At 43.8% G+C, this 17,512-nt stretch overlaps 1 protein-coding gene across 1 annotated transcript; it reads right to left on the minus strand.

Annotated features, from left to right (window-relative positions):
* Nucleotides 1-463: 463 nt before the first annotated feature.
* Nucleotides 464-16,433, minus strand: trmt44 (tRNA methyltransferase 44 homolog; the record flags this gene model as incomplete). The annotated part of the gene is made up of 11 exons (XM_080543802.1): nucleotides 464-1,125; nucleotides 2,989-3,105; nucleotides 6,886-7,255; nucleotides 8,413-8,596; nucleotides 10,092-10,198; nucleotides 12,068-12,139; nucleotides 13,313-13,420; nucleotides 13,923-13,991; nucleotides 14,749-14,968; nucleotides 15,534-15,648; nucleotides 16,085-16,433. The coding sequence occupies 11 exons, from the start codon at nucleotides 16,431-16,433 to the stop codon at nucleotides 866-868; spliced, it is 1,971 nt and encodes a 656-aa protein (XP_080399928.1). The 3' UTR covers nucleotides 464-865.
* Nucleotides 16,434-17,512: the final 1,079 nt, after the last annotated feature.

Raw genomic sequence — 17,512 nt, forward strand, 5'->3', positions numbered from 1 at the left:
CCTCCCTCCTCTCCTCTCTCCTCCTCCCCTCCCCTCCCCTCCTCACCTCTCCTCTCCTCTCCTCACCTCTCCTCTCCTCTCCTCTCCACTCCTCCCCCCTCCCCCTGGGTGGCCCACACTGTGTCTATGTGACATTTGAGCCAGAGGGTCACAGACAGGGGGGGTAGGAGGGGGTAGGAGAGAACATAGGGACCCAGCACGCAACACACGGACACCCCCCTCCACGCTGACAAATAAATATTTCATGCCACTAACATTTACACTGTGAAGTTCCACTGTCCTTCCACACGCCCTTATTTTAGACCTCAAAGCACGCCCGTGGGAGTAGGTTTGTTTAAGAAGTTGTGTCAATAAAACAATTTGATTAAATCTTCTGAGATGAACTTTTGAGATGTTTATTATGTTTGGAAATGAATATGAGTGGAAAAGCAGACCACCTACTGACCACCAAAATGTTCTGGAATTTACAACCTTTAGATCTCAAAAGGAAAACTTAAATGAGAGAAAAACTTAAATAAATAAAACCGTTGTCTCCTCTCTCTCCAGTCTGTTACAATCGCTAAACAGCCTACACGATGTAAGGCATAAAATGAAAAACAGGTCAATGTTTTGAACCATTGAACACTGTATCACAAATCAAACCAAACACACATCACATTTGATCACAGACGCAATTCAATGTTCTCACAAGCAGATTACTAGTGACCACTAGATCACTATGACCAATCTACGGTCAGTCACAAGCGTTCATTACCATCACGTCATAACACACGTGGCATATTCCTTAAATCAAAAGCAGTAGTAGTAAAAGTAGAACGAAAACAACATGACAATAAATGATGGTCTGAAGTCAACTGCGTGTTCATCAGTGGGAGGAGTTCTTCATTTTCTTGAGCGGTTTGGTGGAAGGTCGAAGGTCATCCGGCCCGTGGGCGAAGGCACAGACCTCGGCCCGTAGGGGGCAGCCGTGAGGGTGGTGGGCATGGAACCAGCAGGATCGCGTCTTCAGAGCACCTGGGGCTAACAGGTTGAACTTTCGCCGCTTGGCAGCCGGTCTGCTACCCTGTCCTCTGGGCCTCTCTGTCTGGGCCCGCCAGTCACGGATATGGACCATGCCTCCTTCCACTGATAGAGGGAGAAGAGAGGAGAGGAGAGGAGAGGGGAGGGGAGGGGGGGAGGGGGGGGGGGAGAGGAGGGGAGGGGAGGGGAGGGGAGGAGAGGAGAGGAGAGGAGAGGAGAGGAGAGGAGAGGAGAGGAGAGGAGAGGAGAGGAGAGGAGAGGAGAGGAGAGGAGAGGAGAGAAGAGAAAAGAGGAGAGGGGAGGGGAGGGGAGGAGAAGAGAGGAGAGGTTAAGTCTGCTAACCATAGCTAACAGTGCTAAGCTAACGAGTATAACAAGCAGCTGTTTAAACGAGAAATACAACCTGCTTACTGTCTGTGTACAATGATGTTTATTGAAAGTAACAATCAGCATTTAATCACTTAATCAGCATGTTACTTTGCAAACAGTTTACAGGCAAACTGTTTACGTTCACTTCTTAGCAGGCGTTACGTTGTAACTGTTCTTTATGTGGTTGTCTGCTATTTAAGTCTAATTAAGTCTGCAGTTCATTATGTTGTGGGCAAAGCCAGATGTTATAATGAAGTTAATTGATTCCTCTAACCAGTTTGTCATGAATTTCTTTCCAACACCACATGTGTGTCAAGTAAATACTATTATTTTAAACGTGTGATTCATCTGATTAATCACAGAATATTATTGTGATTAACTTGATAAGAAATTGTAATCGATTGACAGCACTATTCTTTTTACATTATAGTATTAAAAATAGACCCAGTCCTATTAGAGCAAGCCTCGACAGAGAGTGTGCCGCATGAAAAGTGTTTTCAGATTGAAGGCACCATCCTTTCCTTCGAAGTTTGCAGAAAAAATGCTGTAAAAATAAAAGTTATTATCGTCTCGATCAGTCGATCAGTCAGCTACTAGTGGTGACGGTATTGATAAAACGCCATTTAGTTCCTGTGCCTCCGAGACCTTGGTTAAAGGATCTGTCATTGGGGGAGTGTACATGTTTTAATGTGTAGATTAAAGGGTTATCATGAGTGATGGCGTTGGACCCCACTGACAGGCACTAGCATTTCTGGTGAGAGGCTGCTGTTGTTTAGTCTATAAATAAACACCGGTGTACAAAAGTGATAGGGGGTAAATCAGATAGGATGGTGGTTGAAATCATTAACTGACCCTTTCATTTATCGATCATCATATTGCACAACCCCATTGTCCAAATATGTTTAGAAAAGTAACCATCATCATGATGAGTGGGACCTATGTACCACAATGTGGTGACTCATAGGGTCATGGGGTCATGGGGTGTGGGGGATATGGCCTTTCGAAACAACACTTCACCATTAGGCCAATGGGCTAAAAACACATAACTACACATAATTAGATGATCACACAGTCCTTGCTTTTCAACACGTCCTAAAACTAAAGTTTGTTTACAAGCCATGCATCACTTATCCAGTAGCCTATGGCTAACCCACACAGACACACGCACACACACGCAGGGCCGGTCCTAGGCATTTAAGTGCCCTAGGCGAGAGTATGATTTGATGCCCCCCCCCCCCCTCCCCCAAAATGTTAGGGGCGCCACCACCACCACCACCACCACATTAAGCCACCAGTACTGCCTCATCACCACCCACACATTCAACAGTAAAAATATGGACAACAATGGTTTCAAGACAAAAATAGACAGTAGGCTGAGACATATTTTTATAGAGACATGAAATTCATAGAGACAAAATTATTTAAATGTAAAAAAGAAATATATATTATTTAATTTGTTTGCCATTTGGCGCCCCCCAGGCATTTGTCTATGCCTAGGACCGGCCCTGCACACACGCCTGACCCCTACTAATAGTAAATAAAACACAAAGGTGACCAGACTTGGAGGGGGGAGGGGGGGGGGGGGGGGATGTACCGTACCTCTGAACACCTGGTGGTTGTTCTTCAGCAGGGTCTGCAGACCTCCACACTCCTTCTTCAGCACCTGGAGGGTCTCCTGCTCCAGCAGCTCCGCCACCTCCCTGACAGACAGACTTCCTGGGGAGGGGAGAGACAGAGGATGAGTGGACAAGTGGACAGTGTTGCCAGATTGGGTGTATTCCCGCCCCATTGGGGTACCTCTGATCACACTGGGCTGTCTCTCTGACAGACAGACTTCCTGGGGAGGGGAGACAGAGGATGAGTGGACAGTGTTGCCAGATTGGGTGTATTCCCGCCCCTATTGGGGTACTTATGATCACACTGGGCTGTCTCTCTGACAGACAGACTTCCTGGGGAGGGGAGAGACAGAGGATAAGTGGACAAGTGGACAATGTTGCCAGATTGGGCGTATTCCCGCCCCTATTGGGGTACTTATGATCACACTGGGCTGGCTTTTAGGCAGCTTGTGGTTAGGCTGGACAACAATCCCATCTGGCAACACTGCAAGTGGAATTTGGGATGAAAAAGAAAGAGAGTGGGGAGGAGGGTGGGGATGGGGAGAGAGGAGGAGGGAGGAGGAGAGAGGAGGAGGAGAGAGAGGAGGAGGAGGAGGAGAGAGGAGGAGGAGGAGAGAGGAGGAGGAGGAGAGAGGAGGAGGAGGAGGAGGAGAGAGGAGGAGAGAGGAGGAGGAGAGAGAGGAGGAGGAGAGAGGAGGAGGAGGAGAGAGGAGGAGGAGAGAGGAGGAGAGAGGAGGAGGAGAGAGGAGGAGGAGGAGAGAGGAGGAGGAGGAGGAGGAGGAGGAGGAGGAGAGAGGAGAGAGGAGGAGGAGGAGGAGGAGGAGGAGAGAGGAGGAGGAGGAGGGAGGAGGAGGAGGAGGAGGAGGAGAGAGGAGGAGGAGGAGAGAGGAGGAGGAGAGAGGAGGAGAGAGGAGGAGGAGAGAGGAGGAGGAGAGGAGGAGGAGAGAGGAGGAGGAGGAGGAGGAGGAGGAGGAGAGAGGAGGAGGAGGAGAGAGGAGGAGAGAGGAGGAGGAGGAGAGAGGAGGAGGAGAGAGGAGGAGGAGAGAGGAGGAGGAGAGAGGAGGAGAGAGGAGGAGGAGGAGGAGGAGGGGGGAGGAGGAGGAGGAGAGAGGAGGAGGTAGAGGAGGAGGAGAGGAGGAGGAGGAGGGTGAGAAAGGTGTTAAGAGAAAAGCTCTCGTCTCTCTCTGTGTCAGTCAGGGCTCAATTAAAACCCAGTCCAACATGTTGTCATAACAACCAGAGCTGAGTTCCAACCATGCAGCCATTTTAACGTCTCAGCCATCGTCACTAACAAACCACATTTCGCCACTTAACTGTCACTGTAATTGCCGATACTAAGAGTGAGAGAGAGAGAGGGAGAAGAAGATATTTAAAAATGATTAAAGATGACTAGTTCTACTAACAATGCCGTTAGCATGGCCAAAGCTAGCTAGCTGCCAAAGGACAGCACAGCAGCCAACCGACGAGTTCCATTTCACGAAGATTGAGTTATTTCTGGCCCGCGCCGTTTCTCTCAGTGGAGAATTCCGTCTGGGTTTGACATTTGAGTCATATAAATAACAATAAAAAAAGAACATCTTTGGTTCATTGGAGTGAAACTCCACCACCATACCTCCTTTCATGTTCTTTGTTGTCTTTGTTCACAAAATAAATATTGTGTAGCCGACACCGCCCACTGTGGCTCTCCTACTGTGGCTAAAACTATGACCCTCCTAGCCAGATACCCAGATATCGGTATGTGTGTTAAAGGATTTGGCTAAAACAAGATCAAAGCTTCCTCCACAAGAGGAACTCAGCCAGAGTGTGTGATCTGGCCAGACGTGCAGTCTCTCAAAACCAGAGACGCCAGAGAGCTCAGGACCTTAATATAATATCAATACAACTTTCAGAAGTGGCCTTTAGAGGCTACATACCGCTAACTAAGATGAATCGAACAACAGAGGAGGAGGGGGGGGGTATAGACACTGTGAACGCAGTCTGGACAAGGACCGGAGGACCAGAGGACCTTAGGGCTGTCTTGATTTGAATGCTTCTTGCCTTTTTACATACTTCAGGCTGTACTTCAGCCCTCCCCTCGCTAACACGGTTAGATAACAACATGATTGATAGCAAGGTAGTGATTTAGTAGCTACTCTTTTACTGTCCAAAATGAGATGACTGCTGCTTAACAAAAGGCAGTGCTTTGTCATCTTTAAGTCCTTTGTAAACCTGGCAGAGTGCAAAGCTAGGGGCCTTCCAACAACGCTCATACATTAGTCACCGGCCCAGAACGACTGACAAAAGCGTCAGTGTGTTCTTGTGTTTCCTTTCAAACTTGCATGAGTTCACTGCTTAGGGTTAGCTTATCTCTTATCTATTGAGTGAGTGACACAGCTCACAGAATAGAGATATAGATATATATATATATATAAAGTATATATCCTTTGAGACTCATTAGTTAGCCACTGTCCTGACAAGCTGGCCTGGTTTCACTTGAAGGTAGGTAACCTCCTACCTTCCTTAAAGTAGAGCACCATAAGATAACGGGTGGTTCTACCTCAACACAAATACATACTCATCCATAAATCAGGATTCAGATGCATTATTCATGTAGTCCTCTCTGTCCTGGGTTACAGTCTCTCTGTCTCTCTCTCCTGCTCTCTCTCTCTCTCTCTCTCTCCTGCTCTGAGAGAGAGAGAGATTTTCCCTTTTTAATCAGAGTAGACGTCAACTACTTATCTCATCCATCACACTGGTGGTGGGGGGTGTGTGTGTGTGTGTGTGTGTGTGTGTGACAGCATGCGTGTGTGTGTGTGTGTGTGTGTGAGTGTGTGTGTGTGTGTGTGTGTGTGTGTGTGCGTGGTGATAAAGGAGAGGCGGGGGCGGGTGGTCTCTGCTCAATATGTGTGTGTGCGTGTGTGTGTGTGTGACAGCATGCGTGTGTGTGTGTGTGTGTGTGTGTGTACGTGTGTGTGTGTGTGTGTGTGTGTGTGTGTGTGACAGCATGCGTGTGTGTGTGTGTGTGTGTGTGTGTGGGTGGGTGATGGTCTCTGCTCAGCGTGTGTGTGTGTGTGCGTGTGTGTGTGTGTGTGTGTGTGTGACGTGTGTGTGTGTGTGTGGGTGGTGGTCTCCACAGGAAGTGGTTGGCGGTAGAAGAAACAGTGACAGGGTCACAGCAGGGTCGCCCCGAGCAACAAGAAGCCTTCTCCTATTGGCCCTGAGAGAGAGAGGAGGGGGAGGGGGAGGGGGGGGGGGGGGGGGGAGTTAAGGTCATGAGGAACCTCCACCATGGGGAAGTGAGGAAAAGTGAACACACACACACACAAGCACACACACACATGCTGTCACACACACACACACACAAGCACACTCACACACACACACACACACACACACACGCATGCTGTCACACACACACACACACACACAAGCACACACACACACACACACACACGCATGCTGTCACACACACACACACACACACACACACACACACACATGCACACACACACAAGAGAGGGGTATGGTGCTGATGTGGTGTGACACAGGACCTTTAGATCCAGTATCCTGAACACCCACTGGATTACTGTCCTAATCAAGAAACCCCCAATGTTCAACTGTTCAGCGGATGAACACACTTACAATAAAACATAGTTCCATTAAAATACATTAATTAAACGTTTGTCTTGTCTTTCTTTTGTGAAATATTGATAGATAAATGTGGTAACCGTTGTATAAAAGCGTTATGGAAGGAGAAGCCGTGGTATATGGTGGATATCGGCACAGCTAGGGGGTGTAACAGTCTAACCACCCCGCTAGCTGTGCCGATATCCACGATACACCACGCCTTCTCTTCCATAACGCTTAATTGTGATGGGGGCTTGTTTGTTTGTTTTTTTACCTCCTTGATTCCAGGCAGTGGGGACTTCTTCTTTTTCTCCCTCCTCCTTCGTCTTGGTCTCGGTCAGCCCCAGGAGGGTGTTAGCCACCCGGAGGACCACGCCGTCCACGAAGTCCCGGGGGAGAGCGGCGCAGTTCCTGACGACCTCCACCCTCTCTCTGGGCTGGAACCCCACCCCCCAGTCTGCCCCTTCACTCCCGTCAGCCTCCCCCGCGTCGTCATGGTGACTCCCAACTTCCCCCTTGACATGTGACCCTTGACCTGTGACCCCGGAGCAGCCCTGGCGCCCCTTTATATAACGACCTCTGACCTCCTCTGCCTGGGGCTCCTCTGACAGCTTGTAGCTCCGGGACTTCCCCACCAGACACACCTGTGGAGTAAGGGGTTAAAACATGGTGAGTGGAGAGGTTCACATCAGGGTATATACAGGAATCTGGAGGTTAATTTGAAAGTGACAGTTGGATCTAAGTGACAGTTGGATCTAAGTGACAGTTGACACTAGAACAGCCGTGTCTATGTTAACTACAGCACACATATTGAGGGTGAGAGGCACTGGCGGACTGAGGGGGGGGGCAAGGGGGGCGACCGCCCCTCCTGGTGCCCCCACGGTTGAAAAACGTCTGTCTTAAGTGCCCTTTTGAGTGGCAAAAGTGCCCCTTTGAGTGGCGAAAATGAGAGGACTTGCCCTATTGTCTGCCCTTCCAATGGTCTAAACTTGACCATGTGCACTGATGCACAGGTGCGGGCGCTGTACAACGTTTTTCGCCCCTGCCCTTCAAACAGCCTGAGTCCGCCACTGGTGAGAGGGGAGGTGTTTGACTCGAAATGGGCAAAATGGATTGAGTACAAGGAGAAGCAACAAGTGTAACATTAAAAAGACACCACTAATATGGAACTCATGTATGATAATGCTGAGTAAATGAGAGGAAGCCCACATGTCACAATATTATTATTTTATTATTATTTAGTTTGTCCTTTTATCCTATAGTTTTTTCTGTGAATTGATGGGTGTTATTGTTGTTGTGAAGTTGTGATTTTTGGTATTTGCAGAAAAGTTAATAAAATGTACGGTAAGTAAAAAAAAAATGAAAACGTGGTGAGTGCTGCCTGCCATGTACAGAACACTCTTATATTAGAATAGTGCTTATAGTGCTGTTCAAAATAAAATAATAGCATAACAAATTGCTAAACTCTGAGAGACGATGAAAATGGGTCAAGCAAACCTTTTTTTCTTAAAAAAAAAATATTAGTTGGTAATACTGTATGTTAGTCCACGTGGCAATACGGTGGGGAAAATACTACTATTTTACTCAATAAAACACAAATCATTCTTAATATAATGGGATTTTCTGGGACTTTCTGTCTCTCACTGTTAAACCATTTAATTAATATCATTAAAATGATAGACTGTTCATGTCTTTGTAAGGGGGGAAACTCACTAAATCAACAGGGGGTGAAATACTTATTTCCCCCACTGTAGACCTACAGTATATACGCCTGTACGGTTCAGTTTGTTTGTTAGCGTACCCGCTTGGTGGAAGGGATCCTCAGGCAGTCCTCCTCGGTGTTGAACCCGCAGGACGAGCTGACCTCGGAGATGAAGTCGATGTACTCCTTATACTGGGACTTCTTACACTGTCTCCGCTGGTACTTCCCGTAGAAGTCGTAGAAACAACACGGCAGGACAAAGTACCGACACGTGTACGAAGACCTGTAGTAGTGGGACAGAGCGTCAGAGACAACCAAACTAATTGGAAAAGGAGAGAGCGCACACCACAGAAAGTCTTAACGGAGTGAATTCCAATTGAAAGAGATAGAAGCCGCACACTCAGGTTCCAGATGCAACAAAGTGATTTATTAAGACAACGGTTTCTAAAATGACTTGGACTTGACAAAGGCTACGGCCGAAACCGTTGTCTTAATAAATCACTTTTTGGCATCTGGAACCTGAGTGTGTGTCTGTGGCTTCTATCTGTTTCAAATAGGAACAACCAAACACCCAAAACCATAATGCCTTGGTCATCATTTGTATCAGACAAAATCAGGTGTTTCTTTCCTGCATGGAGCCACTCGTCCACACAGAAACTCAACTGTCTCAAAGCAGGGAGGTTATATTAGGTCATATGGGTAATCATGATCTCACAGTCCTGCTTGGGTCAACACAACAGCGTCTTTCCAGACGGGCTATGAAGACCGTTAAAAGCACATAGCGCGTCCACTGTGGGGAAATTCAAACGTCGGAAAGAGCCAAGCTCAACATCGCCATCTGGTGGCTGCCTGGTAAAATTACAGTGGCGGTAATAATTATTCAACACATAAATTATTTTTATTCAACATATTTCCATTGCAGCTATTCACATGAAATGTACACCAGACATTGGTATTAACTCTATAAAACTACACAGCTAGAGAAATGATAATAATAATCATATGGTGATTATTATTATTATTATTATTATTATTATTATTATTATTAACACTCCAATCCATACAAAAGTTATGTGCAATAAAGGTGAATGACACAGGAAAGGCGTATTGAACACACTAACTGAAATGTATGTAATACTTGTTGGAGAAACGTTTGCTTCCAATGAGTGGCATAAGTTGGTTTAGTGTTTTTTCTTACTGTGTTCAACACTTTTTTTTTTGTCATTCCCCTTTATTGCACAAACCTTAATGGATTGGAATGTTACGATTTCTTTAGCTGTATAGTTTTATTGAGTTAATACCAATCGTGACTTATGAATGAATTATAAGGTTCTATCTCAATTTTTGTCAAAATTGAGTTTTTTTTACATAATCTGATCCATTAGGTGTTTATTAATGCCTGTGTGTTGTTATTTTTTACATGTTTAAATGTTTTAGTTAGTAATTAATAAAATACAAAGGTTCCATCACACAAAACATAATGGAATGTAAAAACTTTGACGCTCAATATCTCTGAACTGCCCTAAACGGAGATAGAACCTTATCATTCTAAACTCACACAATGTCTGGTCTAGATTTCATGTGAATAGCTGCAATGTAAAATATGTTGGATTGTCAAATTGTTGACGTGTTGAATACTTATTTCCCCCAACTGTACATACATTAACACATCTCATTCCCCTACCTTACCCAAACCCCCCCAGAAATGTCATTTCAAAATTCGAGAGATCAGGTGGCACTTGAGCCGCTCAGCTAAACGGTGTCTGGTGATGACCTACCTCGCCGCCATAACGGGGATCCACGGGGTGAGCTCGTCTGAGTGGTTTCCAATCAGCCAGTCTGCGCCGGGGAATAAGAAGCTATCGCTAGGAGTGATTGCTGTTTCCTGAAATAGAAATTGCCCCCAAAAGCAGCACAAGAGCTTCTTAGATCAAAGTGACACGCTTGTGTAATTTGATTTTGAATCCGTACATTACACATTCATGACACATCACACCACTGTTGTGAAGAAAAAGATTTGTTCACCCCAAACTTTTAATAATCACAGAGGATAACGTTTTGTATAATTATGATCGAAACTCGTTTAGTGTCTGGGTGTAGTGTATGCTGAGGGGTGGTCTGACATAAACACTTGGATTTTTAAATGTTATTTAAGGATCCCCATTAGAAGCACACGGATGTACCTCTAGTCTTCCTGGGGTCCTGAACATACAACATACAGACATACACACACATAATAAATGTACAATCTACAAAAGATACAAAGACACTCAGTCAAGCTACGGTAAGTGTCTATAGTAAAAACATAGAGTACCAGACTATAACTGACAATAGACATATCGATTGTGAGTGATACCGACATGTGGAATAATCAGGTACAATCAGTTGTACAACAGTACAACTAAGCTCACAGCACAAAGAGAAACATGTAATACAATAAAGTATGTTGCTAAACAGCTAGACAAAAGAAGGAGTTAGAACTGGAATATTTAAAATACCAGTCATCAGTCATATTCAAAAATAACAGTCTGACATACAAAAATTTGCCTTTCTCGTCACGTTATTTGGCAAGGAACATCTTAGTCATTAATTTTTTTGAAAGTTGACTTATTATTAACCTTGGCGCTAATGTCCTTCGGCAGAGAGGACATTAAACCCAGTGGATGGGGTTGTGGATGGGGTTACTGATGGGGTTACTTGGTCTAATGAATGAAACTCATTTGTAAAGACTGCCTCTAGCACATGAAGAAACCTCTCCAGGGGCGTCAAATCTAAACTGTGCGTAGGAATGATGTGAAAAGGTTGCGTAGGTACGAAAGACAGAAAGTTAAATATTCTGATTTATAACACAGTGCGTACACACGTCCCATGCCGGTTTCCCTTTTATAAATCACAATGAACTCTAAACTGGCGTCTAATGATCGCAAGGTTGGCAGATCGGCGGTTCGAGCCCCGGCTGGCCACATGTCGAAGTGTCCTTGGGCAAGACACTGAACCCCAAATTGCTTTCGCCTTGCATGGTAGCTTGTCGCCATTGGTGTGTGAATGTGTGTGTGAATGGGTGAATGAGAGGCCGTAGTAAAGAGCTTTGGAATAAGGCACTATATAAGTCAGTCCATTTACGATTTGAAGCCGAGTGGCAAGGGAAAAGTACAGCTATGGAAGGGAGGGTTCCCCATGTGCGTTCGTGCATGTAGTGGTGAGGGAAGGGGACTGAAGAGGGAGGTAACAATTCTAGACTGAACAAAACGATCATCTTCCAACAAGGAGAAGGAGGAGGTAGTTTCATGTTAAACTCTCTCACCTCGAAGTGTAACCCAATGTTTATTTATTTTATTTTTATTTATTTTTTTTCCTGTATAATCCTTGTCCTAATTATACAATTAATGTGTTTTCAATTGGCCATGTGTCCTAGCTATTTATTTTCTTTCTTTTTTTTTGTGTGTGTGTGTGATTTATTTACTGTAGTCTACATTCAACAGACTTCTATTTTGACTACATATATGTAGGTATGTGCAATATGTCTAGCGTATATACAGTATGTACAGTTTGACCTACTGCAGATTTTGTACTGTCATGAAAACTTCAATAAACAAAGTTGCAAAAAATAAATAAAACTCTCTCACCTCTAGGTGTGTTTCATGTTAAACTCTCTCACCTCTAGGTGTGTTTCATGTTAAACTCTCTCACCTCTAGGTGTGTTCCATGTTAAACTCTCTCACCTCTAGGTGTGTTTCATGTTAAACTCTCTCACCTCTAGATGTGTTTCAGGTCCAAACAAATCCCAGATCTTCCTCTTCCTCACGTCGATCCCCTTCCCTGGGTGCTGCAATTACAACCAAGCATGACGGTCATTCTGTAATCACTTCATCAGTGGGCAGCACGCTGTCGGGTATGACACATCCCACCTACTACTGCGTGTAATTGCAATTAGAGCCGCCCTGAACTGTGATTGGATGATAGGCCTACAGCCTGATTGCTGATTAAATCATGCCCACATAGATTTGACCCTCTCAGACTACGCCGTGTCATCGATTAAGTGTTTAAACATCAGAAAATGTAAAGACCCCTGCTACAGAGGTCAGATTTACACATTAAGAACTGTAAGTCCAGGGGCCGGTTGCATAAACATAGATTAAGACTGGTCTAAGCCTTAGACTAGTCTTATATTCTCATAAACATAGATTAAGACTGGTCTAAGCCTTAGACTAGTCTTATATTCTCATAAACATAGATTAAGACTGGTCTAAGCCTTAGACTAGTCTTATATTCTCATAAACATAGATTAAGACTGGTCTAAGCCTTAGACTAGTTTTATATTCTCATAAACATAGATTAAGACTGGTCTAAGCCTTAAACTAGTCTTATATTCTCATAAACATAGATTAAGACTGGTCTAAGCCTTAGACTAGTCTTATATTCTCAGGTTAGACCAGTCTAATTAAGACTGCTTGTTGCATAAAAAACAAGACTGACTTATTTTGAGGTTAGAAAGTTAGACACCTTCCCACCCTGGCTAAGCTTGATTTAAGAGCTGTGTTGCTATGGGAACAAGTCAGGGCTAGTAGCTAGCTAACACTGTAACTCCAGCGCGGTAAACTACTTCACTGGTTAAAACTGCTAAGCAGTATACTTTCCTCCACATTATATTCCTCCAATATACATACCGGTACATATATACATACATATACTCTTCTTTCATAATCTTCCACCGCTAGGTGGAGCTGTTTCAGCCGCCATGTTTTTTTCTTCTGTCAAGTGTCTTATTGTACCTAGAATGCATTGCGTGACATCTTACTTAGTCAGTTTTACTTTAGTCACTTATAGGTGAGCTTTATCCAACAGAAACATGTTAGAGTCTATAGCAAGACTGACTTAAAGTGAGATCTAAGTCTAAGACTCTGTCTATCTCTATGCAACCGGCCCCTGGTGCTACTATTCAGAGCCAGAGCGTATCAGGTTCTGTGCTTTCGTGCCGTGGTGGACATGCAGTTCGTACCCCTTCGTTGGCCAGTATGTGAACCAGGAGGCCGTTTCCACAGCCCAGATCCACAAAGGATTGTTTGGCAGTGAGACCCTTCTCTGCTCGCTCCTCCTCCCATAGAACCTGCGTATCGATAGAAACATTTATACTTTTATGTTTTATTTAACTCACAATCACATTAAAAGAATTACATAAATTGTCCTCCTTGAAACAGGGTTCCCACACCTTCTGAAACATCAAATTCAAGCACCTTTCAAGGACTTTCAAGCACCTGTCAAGGACTTTCAAGACTCAATTCCCTCAAATTCAAGGGCCCAACACGGCATAGTTTGAGACAGATCTAGATGACAATTTATATAATAGGAACTATCCGCTCACAGACAACAATTAAAAAGAGAGAGAGAGAGAGAGAGAGAGAGAGAGAGAGAGAGAGAGAGAGAGAGAGAGAGAGAGAGAGAGAGAGAGAGGGGAATTCAAGCACTTTCAATGACCCATGTCTATTTTTAAAAACTTTTAAGACCTTGATTTCTTTTTCTCAAATTCAACAAACTTTCAAGGATTTGGAAACCGTGGGAACCCTGTTGAAATTATTTCAAGAGGTTTGTAGCAGCAGAACCAAACGTACCAAAAGATATGTAGCTATGGCAACGTCTTCATAGACAAACTTCTCTGGGTCAGTGACCTCAGGCCACACCTAGAGGAGGACACACAAATGTGACAAATGCAAATCAATAACACAAACAATCCCAAAATATATCTGTGAAAAATATAAATTAGATTAGATTAGGTGAGATTCAACTTTATTGTCATTGCAGAGTACAAGTACCAGACAACGAAATGAGGTTTAGCATCTAACCAGAAGTGCAAATTAGTAATATAAAAACATGATATAAAAACATTACAATGATAGTGATAGGTACAGTATGGCAAGTACTGTGGTTTAGATGGTTTAGTATACTGTTTTATACAACGGATAGATCCGGTCCATTGTCTCTATTGGTCAGTTTGCGTTCCAGCCGTGCCGATATCCACGACATACGCACGGCTAAATGGAATGTTGACACATCTGTTCATATTACTCCTCGTTTGTATAATATTACCGTTATCAAAGTTACATTCTTACCGTTGCTTAGCAACCGATAAACAACTGTTCAGCGGATGAATACACTCACAATAAAACATAGTTCCATTAAAATACATTAATTAAAAGTTTGTCTTGTGTTTCTTTTGTGAAATATTGATAGATAAATGTGGTGACCGTTGTATAAAAGCGCTATGGAACGAGAAGTCGTGGTATATCGTGGATATCGGCACAGCTAGGGGGGTGTAACGGTCTAACCACCCCGCTAGCTGTGCTGATATCCACGATATACCACAGCTTCTCGTTCCATAATGCTTAAATACATGTTACATAGACATACATGATAAGCTACTTGAGAACAGCCCTTTACCTTGACCAGGTCCCTGTACTTGTACTTCAGCAGCTGGTACCTTTTGCCGTACTTCTCCACGGGCAGCAGGGACAGCGTGCTCTTGAACTCGCTGGTCTTGGTCTCTGTGGCCCAGCGGACCAGCCTGGCCAGCAGCTGCCCAGACAGCCAGGGCAGCTTGGGGTACGCCACCCCGTCAGAGACCCAGCTGTCAGGCTGCAGCACATGCAGCTCCAACGTCCTAGAGAGGTTAGGTGCTTTAGGAATGAAGGAACTTAACACCCAGCTCTATCAAACAACGTTCTACTCTGACAGGTACAGGACATCTTTTATGTAATGTTTTTCTTGAGTGTAAAGTGTGATGTTTTTATTTCCTGTAGTTGTGTTTTATGTGATATCTCTATGTCCTGTCGTTCTGTTTTAAATAGTTTATAACATCTGAGGCCGTATTTCCCCTGTGGATTTACCTGCCCAGGGACGGCTGATGTCATTTAGCTACCCAGCTAATTCAGGGAGAGTCAGTGACTGTCCACTGTCCCTTTTAAATATTGTTTTAAATGATCCATGTGCAAAAATGTTGGATCCCCATTCAAATAGACATGTGCACCTTCCTTCCTCCTTTCAGGGAGAGGTGACTGACAGCAATTTACTTTGCACACTGTTATCAATCCAGTCATGTATGATTTGTGACAAAGGAAGAGAGGGAGTACAGGTGCCCTTTATAGGTATTTGAACATGGCCCGAATCAGAGATTTACTGATTTGGAGCTGCTTCCATTTTCCATAATATCAAAAGAACTAACTTACCATTCGTCATGGCTCTGAGCCAGCTGTATCTGATAGATGTTGCTCTTCTTTAGCCAGACAACCCCTTCGGCAGTCTCTTCAACAGGTAGAAATGTCACCCTTTGACTCCCTAAATCTGAGAAATGCAAAGGACAGCAAAAGAAATCACATCTGTATGCAAATGTAACATTCATTACAAGATCAACCAACCTAGAAGTACTCTCTTGACAAGCAACTATGATAAAACAATGCAATAGCCTACTTACACCTAAGTGACAGCCCTGTTTATCATATCAACATACCTTACATTACATTACCCACCTCGTGAGTTTAGAATGATAAGGTTCTATCTCCGTCTAGGGCAGTTCAGAGATATTGAGCGTCAAAGTTTTTACATTCCATTATGTTCTGTGAGATGGAACCTTTGTATTTTATGAATTACTAACTCAAAAATGTCAACATTTTTTAAAATAACACCACACAGGCATTAATAAACACCTAATGGATCCGATTATGGATCAAAAATGGAGATAGAAGAACCGTAGAATTCTAACGTGACGACATGTCCTTACCTTTCAGTATCATCTCTTTATGCACTGTTGACCCATAACAGTTCACTTTGGGGATGTATGTCCTCACACAGAAAGACCACAGTCTCTTCTTGTCATTCTCACATTCAAGATCACTTTTCAAGAAAGACAGAATATCACTTGAGTTAAAGGCATCACTCTTATCATGGGCTTGGAGAAGGTGTTGGATCTCTCCCATGTCCACCTCCCTGGGGCTCTCTGTCTCTGTCACTCCACACAGGCGTTTGTTCACAACATGAGGTTTCTTGATCCAAACATCAACAGCGGACCAAAACCCTCCCGGGAGAGTCGTGCAATTGTCTGGGAACTTTATTTCGGATAGTTTCGTCATTGTTTAGATGTATAAAAAGACCAGACAGACAAGGTATGCATGGCATGACACCACTCTCTGAGAAAAGCAAAACACGTGTGTTTACACGAATTACTTCCGGGATCTTCACGTGTTTTTCAAAATAAAAGCCTGGGGAACTTTTGTCGCACTCTGATGATGTTGTGAACGGTGGACATAATGCATTTCCAAAAGCATCCACCAGAGTGCGCTGTTGTTACGTCTTTGACAACACATACCCTGCATGAGGTTAGGACCCTAGGCTAGTCTATTCTACTAACTAGACACAGACGATATGGCATATTATTGATAAACCAATTATCTAAAAAATCTGTGTTCGTTTGTTATTATTGTATATTTAGTAGAGGGTGAAAAATAAATGTGGATTTGAAGCAAGCCTATAGCTAAAGATCTTAACAACTGATGGTGTGGTGAACCCAACTCCCTATTTAAGAATTTTAAGATATAGAAATGTTTACTTTGAAACTTACTTTGAGACCTCAAGATAATGAGTAATCTGTATTATTGCTTATTTTATCATTTGTCGCAGGCCTCACTTTTTCTTCACGTGACATTTTTGCTGTATCTCCAAATGTCTCATGACATGGAAGGTGACTTTCAGTTTCCCTTTCATCTACCTTCACCACCCATGGTCTTCGTGTCTGCCATCTCTTTTTTCTTTGAGTGTCATTACCTGGGTTAAGGACAGGCTGAGGGCTAACCCATCTCACACAGTCTGATAGTGTCATTACCTGGGCTAAGGACAGGCTGAGGGCTAACCCATCTCACACAGTCTGATAGTGTCATTACCTGGGTTAAGGACAGGCTGAGGGCTAACCCATCTCACACAGTCTGATAGGAGCCCATTTATATGAGCTATGCTGAGCTCGACCCAATAGCAATATCTCCCAGAATGGGTCAATTAAATAAATAAAAATACTGCAGGTGAGTAATTACTTAGGTGCATGTTGGCAGATGAGGACAAACTTTCTCAATATATCCCCCATGGTCAATAAGTAGGCTATTACTCATTTAATTTAATAAAAACCATGACCTTTTTTCAACCCACACAATAAATATCA

Source organism: Nansenia antarctica, assembly GCF_963989245.1.
Source record: "Nansenia antarctica genome assembly, chromosome: 13".
NCBI lineage: Eukaryota > Metazoa > Chordata > Actinopteri > Argentiniformes > Microstomatidae > Nansenia > Nansenia antarctica.